Here is a 16,205-nt window from a genome sequence, read left to right as displayed (position 1 = left end):
TCTCCCCTCTCTCTCTCTCCCTCTCTCTGTGTAACTCTGTGTAACTCTCAGGCTCTGTTTAACTCTCTCTCTTCCTTATTGTGTCTCTCTCTCCGTGCCTGTGGTCCACCGAGGCCCAGTGTGTGTGTTCTGTTCATTGGAGATACAGGAGCAGGGACTAGAGGCCAAATCCCAGTTCCCCCCCCTCCCCCCTCAGCCTGGCACACAGCGCTGTCTCAGCAGAACACACACACATTTAACATGCACACCTACATGTACACACACTCCTGCATACTGTACCGCACACTCGCTCCTATGAGGAAAGGAGTGCTTGTTTGTTTGCCCGGGCTTCATGTGTGATTAGTATTGTTCCGCCTTTGTGTTCTTATTCTATCCCCTGGACCAGGACGCTGATTGGCTGAGATCCCCTCTGAGTTTATACAGTCCAGCTACCAACCTGTCAGAACACTATCAGATGGGTCTCTCTCACAATTTTTGTCACTGGTCGAATCTTGGCGTTGTGATTGGATTAAATGTCATATTCGTGTGAGTGTGTGCGCATGCACGCTCCTTGTGCCATACACACTCCTCTGCCCCTGTAGCCCCACACTGTCATGCTGTGAAAACTGGAGCAGGCCAAACTGCAATCTCTATTTTCCCTCTTTCTTTTCTCTCTCTCTCTCTTTCCCCCTCTCTCTCCCTCTCTGTCTCTCTCCCTGTGCTGTGTTTTTAATGGCTCACACTCTCCCTCCCCCAGACATCAGTGTCACTACCTCCCCTCCAGCCCCTCATCTCACCAGCAACATCACAAGATCGTTTCTTTGTTCCTGCGTCCCCTTGTGTCACGCCATGTCGCCATCTCAACTCAGAGCCATGTCCTGTAACATCTTCACACCCCTCCGCTCTCTCTGTCTCTCCATCCCTCCATCCCTGCGCTCTCTCTGTCTCTCCACCCTCCACTCTCTCTGTCTCTCCACCCTCCACTCTCTCTGTCTCTCCACCCTCCACTCTCTCTGTCTCTCCACCCTCCGCTCTCTCTGTCTCTCCATCCCTCCATCCCTGCGCTCTCTCTGTCTCTCCACCCTCCACTCTCTCTGTCTCTCCACCCTCCACTCTCTCTGTCTCTCCACCCTCCACTCTCTCTGTCTCTCCACCCTCCACTCTCTCTGTCTCTCCACCCTCCCTCTCTCCACAGTTTCCTTTGTTCCCTCATGGCTCTCCTCTCTCAGCCTCTGGCCTTTCCATGATCCCTCGTGTCCCCCAGCTGTCTGCCAGTGCCCTTCTCTGCCCTCTCTCGGGCCCTCTCTTTGTTCTCTCCCTGCCCTCTCTCGGCCCCCTCTTTTTTCTTGCTCGGCCCTCTCTCGGCCCTCTCTCTCCTCTCTCTCTCTGCCGGTGTGCCAGGCTTCATCTGTCAGTCCTGCTCCTGATGTGTTCAAGCCCGTCCTTGTAAACCACCAAACCGAGCCCGAACTGCTGACCTTCTGGCAGTTTCTCTCTGCTCTGATGCTTTGTGTTCGCTCGCGGGAAGGTTGCCGGTTCAATTCCCTGCTTTTTGTTCACTCGCGGGTGTCCCCCACCCCCTCCTCCCTGTCAACAGGAGTATCCCATCAGCCCCAAGGCTCTGTCTATGGCAGAGCTGTACGGCGGCTTCGACCAGGGCTACAGCGAGTGGAAGGATGGAATACTGGCTGCCATCATGAGAGAGGCCTGCACAGGTTTTTCGCTCACACAAACACACCCCTCCCCTTCCCCAGACGCGTGCAGTGTGCTCTGTCAGGAGATGAGACACCCCCGATTGCTGTTGCTGTGACAACAACCGCCAATCAATCGCTCAATCACCCGCCAAGTGTGTCTGTGTGTTCTTCATTTTCACCCTCCTCTGTCCCTCCCTCGCTCTCCCTCCACTTCTCTTTTCCAGGGCAAATCCCTGTCACCACGGCGGTCCTGGTTCCTAGGCCTCCTCTTTCTTGATTTCCTCCCTTCTTCCTCCTCCTCTCCCTCCTCTCCTCCTCCTCCGCTCCCCTCCTGTGTGGATTTCTTTCCCTCCACATCAGTCGGATGCACGGGGAGCAGCTTGTCAGCCCAGGATGTGTGTCACCGCTGCTCTCCCTGGCTCTGCTCCATTTGTTTATCATCTCTCTCCCTCTGTCTCCCTCCATCTCTCTCTCTCTGCCCCCCTCCATCTCTCCCTCTCTCTCCCTACATCTCTCCCTCTCTCTCCCTCCATCTCTCCCTCTCTCTCCCTCCATCTCTCCCTCTCTCTCCCTCCATCTCTCTCCCTCTCTCTCCCTCCATCTCTCCCTCTCTCTCCCTCCATCTCTCCCTCTCTCTCCCTCCATCTCTCTCTCTCCCCCTCCATCTCTCTGAGCTGGAAGAGGATCAGCCCAAAGGACATGTGACAGTTTATTTTGCTGTGCAACAGGATTGATGGTTTGCCGTTTAAACCTAGCGCCTGTGTGCCTCTCTCTCTCTCTCTCTCTCTCTCACCTGTACCAAAGTGAAGGCTCCTCTCTCTGGGCGTGTGCTGACTCAGATGGGTGTGTGCAGGGGGTCGGGGCATGAGATGAGATAAGAGGGAGACTAAGGGGTACTCATGTTGCTGTACCGGTCCTTTGAGTCTGTGTGTGTGTGTGCATGCTGGTGGATGTCCATCTCTGAGTGACATGAATCTACACGTGTGTGTGTGTCTGTGTGTCCTCTCACCCCCCCCCCTCCATGTGCCACACCTAACCCTCTCCTCCTCCCTCTCCTCCTCCCTCTCCTCCTCCCTCTCCTCCTCCGCCCCGGGGCGGCGGGTCCAGACGAGAAGCCGGACGAGAAGTGGATCGTGTTCGACGGGCCCGTGGACACGCTGTGGATCGAGAGCATGAACTCGGTGATGGACGACAACAAGGTGCTGACGCTGATCAACGGGGAGAGAATCTCCATGCCAGAGCAGGTGACGGCACACAGCACGGCCCTGGGAAGCTCTGCTCTCACGTTACAACCTGCCTTTCTCTTACGAACCTGCTGATTTCTTATACTGTATATGCAGTACTGTGCAAAAGGGTTAGGCCCCCAGGATTGTTTTACGGGAATATTGTCATAAATATTCGCGTGCGTGCGCGTGTGTGTGTCCAGGTGTCCCTGCTGTTTGAGGTGGAGGACCTAGCGGTGGCGTCCCCAGCCACGGTGTCTCGTTGTGGGATGGTCTACAACGACTACTCTGACCTGGGCTGGAAGCCCTTCGTCCAGTCCTGGCTGGACAGACGCAATAAGGTACCACAGACCCAGAATGTTCTGTTCCAATCAGCCAGACACTGTGTGCACCTCTGTCTATGAGCTCCCATGATATTCCATCATCCTATCTGTCCTGACGTCATTCCTCTCCTCTCTCCTGTCCATTCTCTCACTCCATTTGCTTTCTTTCTCCATTCTTCATTCTCACTCAACCTTTCCTTTCCATCTCTCACTGGGTTTCTTTTTACATTTACCTTCCCATTCCTCCTTCCATCTCTTTCCATCCCTGCTTCTCTCTGTCTCTCTATCTGTCTCTGTCTCTCTGTCTCTGTCTTTCTCACTGTCTCTCACTGTCTCTCTGTCTCTCTCTCTCTCTGTTTCTCTCTCTGTCTTTCTCTCTCTCTGTTTCTCTCTCTGTCTCTCTCTGTCTCTCCCTGTCTCTCTCTGTCTCTGTCTTTCTCACTGTCTCTCACTGTCTCTCTGTCTCTCTCTCTGTCTCTCCCTGTCTCTCTCTGTCTCTGTCTCTCTCACTGTCTCTCCCTGTCTCTCTCTGTCTCTGTCTCTCTCACTGTCTCTCACTGTCTCTTTCACTGTCTCTCTCTGTCTCTCTCACTGTCTCTCTGTCTCTCTCACTGTCTCTCTCTGTCTCTCTCACTGTCTCTCTCTGTCTCTCTCACTGTCTCTCTCTGTCTCTCTCACTGTTTCTCTCTGTCTCTCTCACTGTTTCTCTCTGTCTCTCTCTGTCTCTCTCACTGTTTCTCTCTGTCTCTCTCACTGTTTCTCTCTGTCTCTCTCTGTCCAGGGGGAGGTGGAGCACCTGCAGCGTCTGTTTGACAAGTACGTAGAGAAGACGGTGGCGTTCAGGAGGAGCAGCTGTAAAGAGCTGGTCCAAATCACCGAGCTCAACGGAATCTCCTCCCTCTGTCGCCTCTACGACTCTCTGGCCACGCCCGCCAACGGGGTCAGTACCACGGCAACCACCCTGGCAACCGGCCCGGATATAGTTTATTTATCCCCGTCTGCTTTAATCCTTAGACATGAGGGGTCTAGCTTTAGAGGCTTGTTTACCGAAACACAACCTAACTATAGCGACGCTTTGATACCCTTGACATGAACTAACCTGACTGTGTGTGCCTATCTCTCTGTGTTTCTGTCGCTGCTGTGCGAGGAGAACTTTAGATGAGTGGTGGAGGTGGAACTTTGCCTTGTGAAGCTAAGTCGAGCTAAGTTGGTAGCGAGGTTGGAAGCGAGGCTGTGTTTTGTTATTTGCTGTTTTGTTTCCCTGTGTTGTCGTCCCTCTTTGATTCTGTCGACGCAGCGCAGCAGTGCAGCGAGTGCACTGTGGAATGGCACTACAAAGAGGTTCTTTAAAAAAAAAACTCTCTCCATCTCTCCCTTTGTCTCTCGTTCTCTCTTTGTGAGTTCATAAAACTCTCTCTTTTCTTATCCTCCGTCTCTCCCCTGTTTCTGTTCTCCCCTTCTGTTTCTCGCCTCCTCCCCCCTCCCTCCTTTTCCCTCCTCCTCCTCCCCCCTCCCTCCTTTTCCCCCCTCCCTCCTCCTCCCCCCCTCCTTTTCCCTCCTCCCCCCTCCTCCTCCCCCCTCCTTTTCCCCCCTCCCCCTCCTTCCCCCCCCCCCCCTCTTTTCCCTCCTTCTCCCCCCTCCCCCCCCCTCCTTCTCCCCCTTCCATTTTCCCCCCTCCACCCTCTCCCCTCCACCCTCTCCCCTCCACCCTCCCTTCCCAGGTCAACCCCGGTGACTCTGACAACTATGGTCGCATGGTGGAGTTGTGGTTCATCTTCAGCCTCGTCTGGTCGGTGTGCGCCTCTGTGGACGAGGACGGCCGCAAGAAGATGGACAACTTCCTCAGGGAGATGGAGGGCACCTTCCCTAACAAGGTCTCACTCACACACACGCGTGCCAACTCACACAAACACACACACGCACACAGTAATAACTCTGAATGCTCTATCCTATTGAGACTTCATTATCTCCTCTGATTCATGTGTTTGTAATCGCATCATCCGTCTCATCGCTTTTACACACACACACACAGACACACACACTCCACACACACACATTACCTTTCTCTTCTACTCTTTTTCATGAACACCAAACTCTTGTTTGTAATCTCTGTTCCTAGGACACCATCTATGAATACTATGTGGATTCTAAGAACAAGACATGGACTTCCTTTGAGGACAAACTGCCCAAGGGCTGGCGCTACGCCGCCAAGTAAGTGCGTGGGTGTGTGTGGCTCCTTGGCCTCAGCTCTGAGCCAGACGCCTGTTGGCTGATTTACTGGCCCGCAATGAGACACTGCAGCTCACACTCTATCACTGACTGTGTGTGTGTGTGTGTGATAGAGAGAGAGAGTTCAGGTGTGATTTAGTGTCAGAGTGTGAATGTTTTTAAGCATCATTAAATGGTGTCCTCGATTCATAATGCCCTTTTTTATCTCTCTCCCTCCCGCTCTTTTTTAATCGATCCCCTAAATCTCTCTCTCAATCCCATCATTTCATCATCCCACCCCTCACCTTTCACATTCACACTCCCATTCATACCCATTCACCTCTCCGCCCACACCCATCTCTCTCTCTTCATCCCTTCTTCATTCTCCAACTCCTCATCTGTTGCTTACTGTCTTCAATTTCCTCCCCCATTCCCCCTGTCGTCCCCAAACACCCTCTGTTAATTACAACCCCTGACTATTCCCTCTCTCCCTCACCTCCTGAATCCTCTTAACCTACCTCTCCCTTCCCCCCCTCTCCTCCACCACGCCCCCCCCCTCTCCCCAGCGCTCCCTTCTACAAGATCATGGTGCCCACGGTGGACACGGTGCGCTACAACTTCCTGGTGCGTGCGCTGGTGGCGGGCCGCTACCCGGTGCTGCTGACGGGCCCAGTGGGGACGGGGAAGACCTCGGTGGTCCAGAGCGTCTTGCAGGCCCTGGAGCCCTCCCAGTGGACCACGCTCACCGTCAACATGTCCTCCCAGGTGAGACCCAGACCCCGCCCAGCTGGAGGGGAGGTGGGGGGGGGGGGGGGGGGGGGGGGGGAAGGACCGGTCATCCTCTGATATGCATGACATGTTTGGGAGTGTTGGAAAGAGGATCCTTGGCTTTGATATGTCAGGGAAACGTCATGTATACTGAACGAGCTAGCCCCAAGCTGCTGACACACACACACAGACACACTTACACACTTACACACTTACTCAGTAGACATAGACTCAACAGCAACTTCAGTCCGTGAGGCCAGCCTCCAGACCCACTTCTCCAGTCCAGCTTCCAAAGAGAGTGTGTTGAGGTGCAGCTGTATCCAGGACACACAGGGACACTCTGTGGCCTCCATTTGCTGGGACTGCATCCACACACTGACCACCATCATCATCAGCACTCCACAACGCCGCAATTAGCCGAGTCACCTCAGCAGCCTCTGATGAGCAGCCATTACGGTAGCAGGGATGATGAAAGCACTGATCACCTGTGTCGCAGTAATCATCCATCAAGGCCGGACCTCGTCCACATTCGTCTCCATTAGAGGCCCGGCTTAGCCAATGGGCTTGCGCCATTTTTCTCCCCGCACCCCTCCACTCCATCCATCTAGCTCTCCTCCACCTCATCTCTCCATCTCTGTCCCCAGCTCTGCATGGCAAACTTTCCCCTCTCTGTCTGGCTATCTGTCTTTTCTCTCTCAATCTCTCTCTCCCTCTCTCCCTCTCTCCCTCTCTCTCTCTCTCCCTCTCTTTCTGGTGCCTCCTCAGCCTGACTCCTCTCTGTCTCTCGTTCATTCTCCTCGTTTCCTTAGCCCAATTCCTCCACATTAAATTTTTTCTCCGGCGTATCCCTCGGCCCCCCCCCCCCTCTCTTTCTGCTCTTTCCCTCTCTCACCTACTTTCTCTCCCTCCAGCTTTCAATTCGTCTTTCACTTTCTCTGACTCCACTTTAGACACACACAAACACACACCTGTTTGTGCTGCGCACACACCTCCGGAACTTTACTTTCTTACCCGCCCCCCCCTCCCCCTTCTCCAGACCACCTCCAACAACGTGCAGGCCATCATCGAGAGCCGCGTGGAGAAGAGGACCAAGGGTGTGTACGTGCCGGTGGGGGGGAAGCGCATGCTGACCTTCCTGGACGACCTGAACATGCCGGCGCTCGACAACTTTGGCTCCCAGCCCCCCCTGGAACTCCTGCGCCTCTGGATCGACTACGGCTTCTGGTACGACCGCCAGAAACAGACCCTCAAGTGTGTCAAGGTGAGAGGAGAGGGCTTACTCTACAGGTAGCGGGAAGGGGAATGTGTGTGTGTGTGTGCGTGTGGCCCCATAAACCATTATCAAGACTAATTGTCTGTTACCTCCCTTCTCACGTCCTGCTCTTATTCTACGGCTCAAGGCGTTTCTATTTCAGTAACAACGTCTCAGTGTGTGTTTGTGTTTGTGCTACAAAGTTGAATTAAATTACTTTCCCCTGCTGTGTGTGTGCGTGTGTGTGTGTGAGTAGGACATGTTTCTGCTGGCATCAATGGGGCCCCCTGGTGGAGGGAGGACCCACATCTCTGGTCGCCTGCAGAGTCGCTTCAACCTCATCAACATGACCTTCCCTGCTGTGAGTCAGCTGAAGACCTGCTATCTACATCGCCCTCTCCCTCTCCTCCTCCTCTGCTGTTCTGTCTATCTACATCCCCCTCTCCTCCTCTGCTGTCTCTATCTACATCCCCCTCTCCCTCTCCTCCCTCTCCTCTCCTCTTCCTGCTGTTCATCCCTACCTCCACCTCTCCTCTACCTATTCCATACCATGCACTTTCTTTGTTCTAATTCTGCCTCCTCCGCCCCTCCTCTCCTCCTCCGTTCCAGCCTACCTTCCTTTCCTACTTTCCTTCCTCTACATTGACCCCCTCCATCCACAAATTGTTTCTCCTTTTTCCCTCTCGCTCCCTCGCTCCCTGTGTTTCAGTAAGTAGGTTCTGTCTCTCTGCAGTGCGCCTCCCGATAATGGCCTTCTTTCTCATCTGACATTTTATCCTGCAGTAGTCTCTCCATCCTGTCCATGAATTACTCTTATTATCCTGATGATGACGACGAGGATGATGATGATTAGACTGATAACAACCTCTATATACGACTCTCAGGCTCGTTCATTCAGCCCCCCAAAAAAGGCTGATCGACTGAGAGGCTTCTCATCAATGTTTCCTTCCTTTCATTTTTCTGTCAGCCTCTTTACCTTTCTCTATTTTTCCCCCCTCTATGTGCACTCTCTCTCTCTCTGTCTGCGCTCTCTCTCCCTTTATGTGCACTCACTCTCTCTCTCTCTGTCTGCGCTCTCTCTCGCTCTATGTGCACTCTCTCCGTCTCTCTCTCCCTCCCTCTTCGCTCTCTCTCCCTCCGTCCAGGCTGTCTGGTTTCGTACCTCTCCCGCCCTCCCTCCCTCTCCCTCTCTCTCTATACTTCTCCCTCTCTCCCAACTCTCATCTATCTTTTCAATCATCATCACCCTGTCTATTTTCCTCGGGAGCCTTTCATCTCTGCTCTTCATTCTCTTTCAACCCGTCCGGTCCATCTCTCTCCGCTCGGCCACTTGTCCCCTTTCAACCCCCCCACCACCACCCACCTCTCTCTTTCTCTTTTCTCTTCGGCTCTCTTATTTCTGCCACCCTTTCCTCCCCATCTCATCCACGGCATGTACGTTTGCATTAACAAGCTGATAGGACTGCAGAGAATCCTCTCCACCCATTCAAAACTAAAACCGTCTAGTTTACCATCTATGGGATGAAAAAAAAACTCATTTCCTGTCCATTTTAAACGTGTGCATCTTAAACTCCACCTCCCCCCTCCAGGAGTCCCAGATAAGGCGTATCTACGGCACCATGATCAACCAGAAGCTGCAGGAGTTTGAGGAGGAGGTGAAGCCCATCGGAGGCGTCCTGACCCAGGCCACCCTGGAGCTCTACTACGCCATCACCACCCGCTTCCTGCCCACCCCCGCCAAGATCCACTACCTGTTCAACCTCAGGGACATCTCCAAGGCAGGACTCACACACACTCACACACACACTCAGACACACACACTCACACACACACTCAGACACACACACTCACACACACACTCACACACACACTCAGACACACACACTCACACACACACTCACACACACACTCAGACACACACACATTCACATATGTTGTCATTGCTGGCGTTTCGCTCCACTCTGGCTTAAGCTACAGTACACACACACACACACACTCGGCGTCAGACGAGGATTTGGTGTGTGTGTGTGTGTGTGTCAAGTCTTCCGTCCTGTGTGTCCAGGTGTTCCAGGGCTTACTGAGGGCTCACAGGGACTTCCATGACACCAAGCACAGCATCACCAGACTGTGGATCCACGAGTGCTTCAGGTACCGTCCCACCCTCACGCCATTCAGCACAGTCTGGGCTGGATAGCAGCGCGCTCTGCTAATGTGTGTGTGTGTGTGTGTGTGTGTGTGTGTCCAGGGTGTTTTCTGATCGCCTGGTGGACCAGAGTGACTTGGAGACGTTCGTGAGCCTGATTTCAGAGAAACTGGGCTCTCTGTTTGACCTCACCTTCCACAGCATCTGCCCCAACAAACAACCGCCTATCTTTGGTACTCTCTCTTAATCACACACATTCTTGTGATGAAGAAAGTGTTTTGTCCGTCTCTTCATAAACGGAGTGACTAAGTTCAGTTGAGTTCTGGATTTTAATACGTATTTATCAATCTGCAGATTGGGAGAGAAAACCAGACCTCTGACAATAAATGACAACACAACACCGGGCTTAGGTCTTAATCATGTCTCTCTCCGCTCTGAAAGCCGGAGGACCATCTTTTATAGGGCACAAGAATGTAAACATAGATAGTGACAGTCAGGCAGTAATGACTTTTCAACAGTCTCAGAGAAAGAGATTCACTGCTCCCAACACATGACAACTCTCAGACTAGAGAGTTCAAAGTTGGAGCTCTCCTTGTAGTCATGACAAGGAACATTTAGCCAGTACTTTCTCCTGACCCCGAACATCTATTAACCCTGACACATAGACACAATATACTCTTATCTTAGTGAATAATGTAAGCACACAGGAAATCCCAATTTCTTCCACACTTGATAGGTAGATAAAGAGTGGATTGATTATGATTAGTTGACTGTGTCCGATTCAACTGGCGTAGTCCCAGGAGTGATATTCCCCCCCCCTCCTCCCTCCTCCCCCTCCCTCCCCCCCCCCCCCCCCCTCGCCCCTGTCAGGTGACTTCCTGAAGGAGCCCCGTGTGTACGAGGACCTGTTGGACTTCAGGACCCTGAAGAGCTTCATCGAGACCCAGCTGGAGGACTACAACCTGACCCCCGGGGTGGTTCCCATGAGCCTGGTGCTGTTCAGAGACGCCATCCAACACAGTCAGTAGAGACGCCATCCAACACAGTCAGTAGAGACGCCATCCAACACAGTCAGTAGAGACGCCATCCAACACAGTCAGTAGAGACGCCATCCAACACAGTCAGTAGAGACGCCATCCAACACAGTCAGTAGAGACGCCATCCAACACAGTCAGTAGAGACGCCATCCAACACAGTCAGTAGAGACGCCATCCAACACAGTCAGTAGAGACGCCATCCAACACAGTCAGTAGAGACGCCATCCAACACAGTCAGTAGAGACGCCATCCAACACAGTCAGTAGAGACGCCATCCAACACAGTCAGTAGAGACGCCATCCAACACAGTCAGTAGAGACGCCATCCAACACAGTCAGTAGCACCACACACACACACACCACACCCATATAGCACACCACACACACACACCACACACACACACCACACACACCACACACACACCACACACACCACGCACACCCATATAGCACACACACACACACACACACCACACACACACACCACACACACACCACACACACACCACACACACACACACCACACACACACCACACACACACACCACACACACACCACACACACACACCACACACACACACCACACACACACACCACACACACACCACACACACACCACACACACACACCACACACACACCACGCACACACCACACCCATATAGCACACCACACACACACACCACACACACACACCACACACACACCACACACACACACACCACACACACACCACACACACACACCACACACACACCACACACACCACACACACACCACACACACACACCACACACACACACCACACACACACACCACACGCACACCACACACACCACACACACACCACACACACCACACACACACCACACACACCACACACACACACCACACACACACCACGCACACACCACGCACACACCACACACACACCACACACACAACACACATACACCACACCCATATAGCACACCACACACATACAGAACACCACACACAGCCAGACTGAATACCTTTCCCAGCATAAAGCAGTCAGCAGCACCCCCAGTGGTAGATGTTCCCCTGATCTCTGGTGTGTTACTGGACCTCCCTAGAGAGGCTCTGATCCCCCAGCTGGGAGCTGTGATAGCTTTATCACCGGGTACCACCCACTCTCCACTCTCCCAGCCACGGCTCTACCACCTCCCATCCATACACCAGCGGTGCTCAACACATCTGTGGGGATCACGCTGGTCTTACGCTGTGTGTGTGTGTGTTTTTTCTGGTTGTTTTTTCTGCGCACGCATGTATGTATTTTTCTGTGTGCTCATGTGTGTGTGTGTTTCTGTGTGTGTGTGTTTCTGTGCCCGCGTGTTTCTTTGTGTGTACGTGTATGTTTGTGTGCTTTAGTGTTAATTCGCGTGTGTGTGTGTGTCATCCTCCAGTCACGCGTGTGGTGCGTGTGATCAGCCAGCCCCGGGGCAACATGCTGCTGGTGGGCATCGGAGGCTCCGGCAGACAGAGCCTGTCCAGGATGGCCTCCTACATGTGTGAATACCTTACGTTCCAAGTGGAGGTCACCAAGCAGTACCGCAAGCAGGAGTTCAGAGATGGTAACACAACCTCCTCCTTTTCTGTTCCGTCTCCTCCTTCTCCTCCTCTGTTCCGTTTCCACCTCCTCCTCCTCCTCCTCTGTTCTGTTTCCACCTCCTCCTTCTCCTCCTCTGTTCTGTCTCCACCTCCTCCTTCTCCTCCTCTGTTCCGTTTCCACCTCCTCCTTCTCCTCCTCTGTTCTGTCTCCACCTCCTCCTTCTCCTCCTCTGTTCTGTCTCCTCCTTCTCCTCCTCCTCTGTTCCGTTTCCACCTCCTCCTTCTCCTCCTCTGTTCCGTCTCCACCTCCCTTCTCCTCCTCCTCTGTTCCGTTTCCACCTCCTCCTTCTCCTCCTCCTCTGTTCCGTTTCCACCTCCTCCTTCTCCTCCTCCTCTGTTCCGTTTCCACCTTCTCCTCCTCCTCTGTTCCGTCTCCACCTCCTCCTTCTCCTCCTCTATTCCGTCTCCACCTCCTCCTTCTCCTCCTCTGTTCCGTCTCCACCTCCTCCTTCTCCTCCTCTATTCCGTCTCCACCTCCTCCTTCTCCTCCTCTATTCCGTCTCCACCTCCTCCTTCTCCTCCTCTGTTCCGTCTCCACCTCCTCCTTCTCCTCCTCTATTCCGTCTCCTCCTTCTCCTCCTCCTCTGTTCCGTTTTCACCTCCTCCTTCTCCTCCTCTGTTCCGTTTCCACCTTCTCCTCCTCCTCTGTTCCGTCTCCACCTCCTCCTTCTCCTCCTCTATTCCGTCTCCTCCTTCTCCTCCTCTGTTCCGTCTCCACCTCCTCCTTCTCCTCCTCTATTCCGTCTCCTCCTTCTCCTCCTCTATTCCGTCTCCACCTCCTCCTTCTCCTCCTCTGTTCCGTCTCCACCTCCTCCTTCTCCTCCTCTGTTCCGTCTCCTCCTTCTCCTCCTCTATTCCATCTCCATGTCCTCCTTCTCCTCCTCTGTTCCGTCTCAACCCTCCACTACCCACAGGTCACACAGGAGCCCAAAATACATTAAAGTAAATGCTGTTGTCCCTTCGGTTTTCACATCAACAAACACAAATCGACTTTCTGACAGAGTAAAACTGTGTTTAAGAATCCGTATTTCCAAACAGGGTATTTTGGTCTCTCTGATTCTCTTAATCTCTCTCTTTCTCTCTCTCCCCCTTAGTTTTCTCTACAATTGAGAATTAATTTGGCCTGTTTGGGTGGATGTGCCAACTGCCAGACATTTGTTTTTCACATAATTGCTCTGAATTACGTTGCGCTGGCTTTCCAAGCATTTAATATTAATTGGCTCTGACTGTCGCCCTTATGTTCTGGGGCTCTCTGAAAGACCTCTTTATTTCAGACGCAATTTGCCACAGTTGTTTGCCTCTCTATCGTACTTATTGTTGTTTTACAAGTCGCCCAGGCAACGCCACACCGTTCCTCCCCCCCGCGAGTTCACAACCAACAAATTGACACTTAGCCCAGATGTATAGGTTAGCCGCATGCATACGGCAATTTGCGAGGCGAGCTCGTCGGAGCGTGATGAGAAAAGCGTGTCCCACGCGTCCCCACAGCGCCGGCCCCTCCTCCCTCGCTCACCTGCCTCCCTCACAGAGTTTCTTTCTTCCCAGACATCAAGAACCTCTACCGCATGACCGGCGTGGATAACAAGCCCACCGTGTTCCTGTTCAACGACACCCAGATCGTGGACGAGTCCTTCCTGGAGGACATCAACAACGTGCTGAGCTCCGGGGAGGTGCCCAACCTCTACAAGCAGGACGAGTTCGACGAGGTGCGTTTGTGGAGTGTTCTACAGATGTGTCGGTAGTATATCATAAGCCAGAGGGGGGGTGTGCGTGTGTGTGTGTTGTAGTCAGTATTAACACCAGTGAGTGCCCCCCCCTCCAGGTGTGCAGTGCCCTGTCGGACTCAGCCAGGAAGGACAACGTCATGGAGACCCCAGAATCCATGTTCAACTACCTGATTGAGAGAGTCAGGAACAACCTGCACATAGTGCTCTGTATGAGCCCTGTGGGAGACCCCTTCAGGTAGCCGACACACACGCACACACACACACACTGGACAGTTTTCTGGTAGCTCTCTCTCTGTCTCTCTCTATAGCCATTTTTTACAAACAGATCCCACAATATTGCCGTAAAGAAGACCCCTCGTTATGCCAGCTTTGTACACAGGACCGAACAAAGCCACATGCCAGCTCTGCCTTTCACACAGACGTCCATTCAGTTCTGTGACTACCTCTGCTGCCGGCTTATTACCGGAACAACAACAACCCCCCCATTCCTTTTTTGTACCTTTTATACAGGACTGTGAGGCGGCATAAAAGCTCAACATTTCGGCCTGGAACAGGCTACGTAAAAGGAGCTTACCTCTCTTTCTGTCTTTCTCTCTCCATCACACCTTCCCCACCTCATCTGCTGGTGTGACCAAGCTGTGTCGTTACACAACAACACGTTAACACACAGTCAAGGTGTCATCTCCAGTCACAGCCAGCCTGGTCTCATTATCACAGTCCCTCTCATCAGCAGCAGTATCCCTCTGTGTACCACTGCCTCCTCCCTCCATCCTGCCTCCATCCTCCCTCCATCCTCCCTCCATCCTCCCTCCCTCCTCCCTCCATCCTGCCTCCATCCTCCCTCCATCCTCCCTCCATCCTCCCTCCCTCCTCCCTCCCTCCTCCCTCCATCCTCCCTCCATCCTCCCTCCATCCTCCCTCCCCTCCTCCCTCCATCCTCCCTCCATCCTCCCTCCATCCTCCACCTCCTCCCTCCATCCTCCCTCCATCCTCCCTCCATCCTCCCTCCATCCTCCCTCCATCCTCCCTCCCTCCTCCCTCCATCCTCCCTCCATCCTCCCTCCATCCTCCCTCCATCCTCCCTCCCTCCATCCTCCCTCCATCCTCCCTCCATCCTCCCTCCCTCCATCCTCCCTCCATCCTCCCTCCATCCTCCCTCCATCCTCCCTCCATCCTCCCTCCATCCTCCCTCCCTCCATCCTCCCTCCATCCTCCATCCTCCCTCCCTCCATCCTCCCTCCCTCCATCCTCCCTCCATCCTCCCTCCATCCTCCCTCCATCCTCCCTCCACCCTCCCTCCATCCACCCCCTGTCCTCCCTCTGCCTCTCTCTTTTCTTCCTCCCCCTTCTCTGACCGTCCTCCCCCCGCCCCTCACCTCATTCTCCACAGACGGAGCGTGGGGGGACAGAGAGACGTGTCGGCGTCAGACAGCTTGTTATTGGCTGATTGGCGTCCCGTGTCTGGCAAATGAGGTGTGGCGAGGGGGGCCGAGGCTGAGATGGACGACCTGAGGCTGGCAGGAATTGGAAATGACAGGGTTGGAAGACCACGACCCTGCTGAGGAAGGAGAAGACACACACACACACACACTGTGGACACGCACACACACACACTTATGCATAGGCAAACACACACAGCCATAGACAATCCCCTAAAGACACGCACAGTCACACTAGCACACACACTCTCTCTCAGTCACTCTCTAATGACTGGGATGGGGCAGTGGTCACACATAATGTAGCTAATTGGGCTGGCAGGCACCATTACCCAGAGCTAATCAGCATGTCTCTGGCTGCCTCGTAGCACATTCCCCAACCAGCAGGTACACTGCCCTCCTCTACCCACTCTACCCCTCCTCTACCACTCTGCCCCTCCTCTACCCACTCTGCCCCTCCTCTACCCACTCTGCCCCTCCTCTACCCCTCCTCTACCCACTCTGCCCCTCCTCTACCCACTCTGCCCCTCCTCTACCCACTCTACCCACTCTGCCCCTCCTCTACCCACTCTGCCCCTCCTCTACCCACTCTGCCCCTCCTCTACCCACTCTACCCCTCCTCTACCCACTCTGCCCCTCCTCTACCCACTCTGCCCCTCCTCTACCCACTCTGCCCCTCCTCTACCCACTCTACCCCTCCTCTACCCACTCTGCCCCTCCTCTACCCACTCTGCCCCTCCTCTACCCACTCTGCCCCTCCTCTACCTCCTCTACCCACTCTGTCCCT

The 16,205-nt window shown here is 53.8% G+C and overlaps 1 protein-coding gene across 1 annotated transcript in view; it reads left to right on the top strand.

Annotated features, from left to right (window-relative positions):
• Positions 1-16,205, top strand: part of dnah2 (dynein, axonemal, heavy chain 2) — a 106,119-nt gene that overhangs the window by 67,036 nt on the left and 22,878 nt on the right. Inside the window, 15 exon segments of the mRNA XM_062449708.1 lie at positions 2,781-2,917; positions 3,100-3,237; positions 4,001-4,159; positions 4,941-5,093; positions 5,339-5,430; positions 5,994-6,192; positions 7,232-7,456; positions 7,704-7,808; positions 9,037-9,225; positions 9,510-9,595; positions 9,693-9,823; positions 10,461-10,610; positions 12,051-12,218; positions 13,801-13,961; positions 14,078-14,217. Of these exon segments, the coding sequence (XP_062305692.1) occupies positions 2,781-2,917; positions 3,100-3,237; positions 4,001-4,159; positions 4,941-5,093; positions 5,339-5,430; positions 5,994-6,192; positions 7,232-7,456; positions 7,704-7,808; positions 9,037-9,225; positions 9,510-9,595; positions 9,693-9,823; positions 10,461-10,610; positions 12,051-12,218; positions 13,801-13,961; positions 14,078-14,217 (2,233 nt within the window).

The sequence above is a fragment of the Osmerus eperlanus genome, chromosome 23 (assembly GCF_963692335.1).
Source record: "Osmerus eperlanus chromosome 23, fOsmEpe2.1, whole genome shotgun sequence".
Taxonomy (NCBI): domain Eukaryota; kingdom Metazoa; phylum Chordata; class Actinopteri; order Osmeriformes; family Osmeridae; genus Osmerus; species Osmerus eperlanus.
The sequence above is the reverse complement of the archived record's forward strand: the minus strand, read 5'-3'. Positions and strand labels throughout refer to the sequence as shown.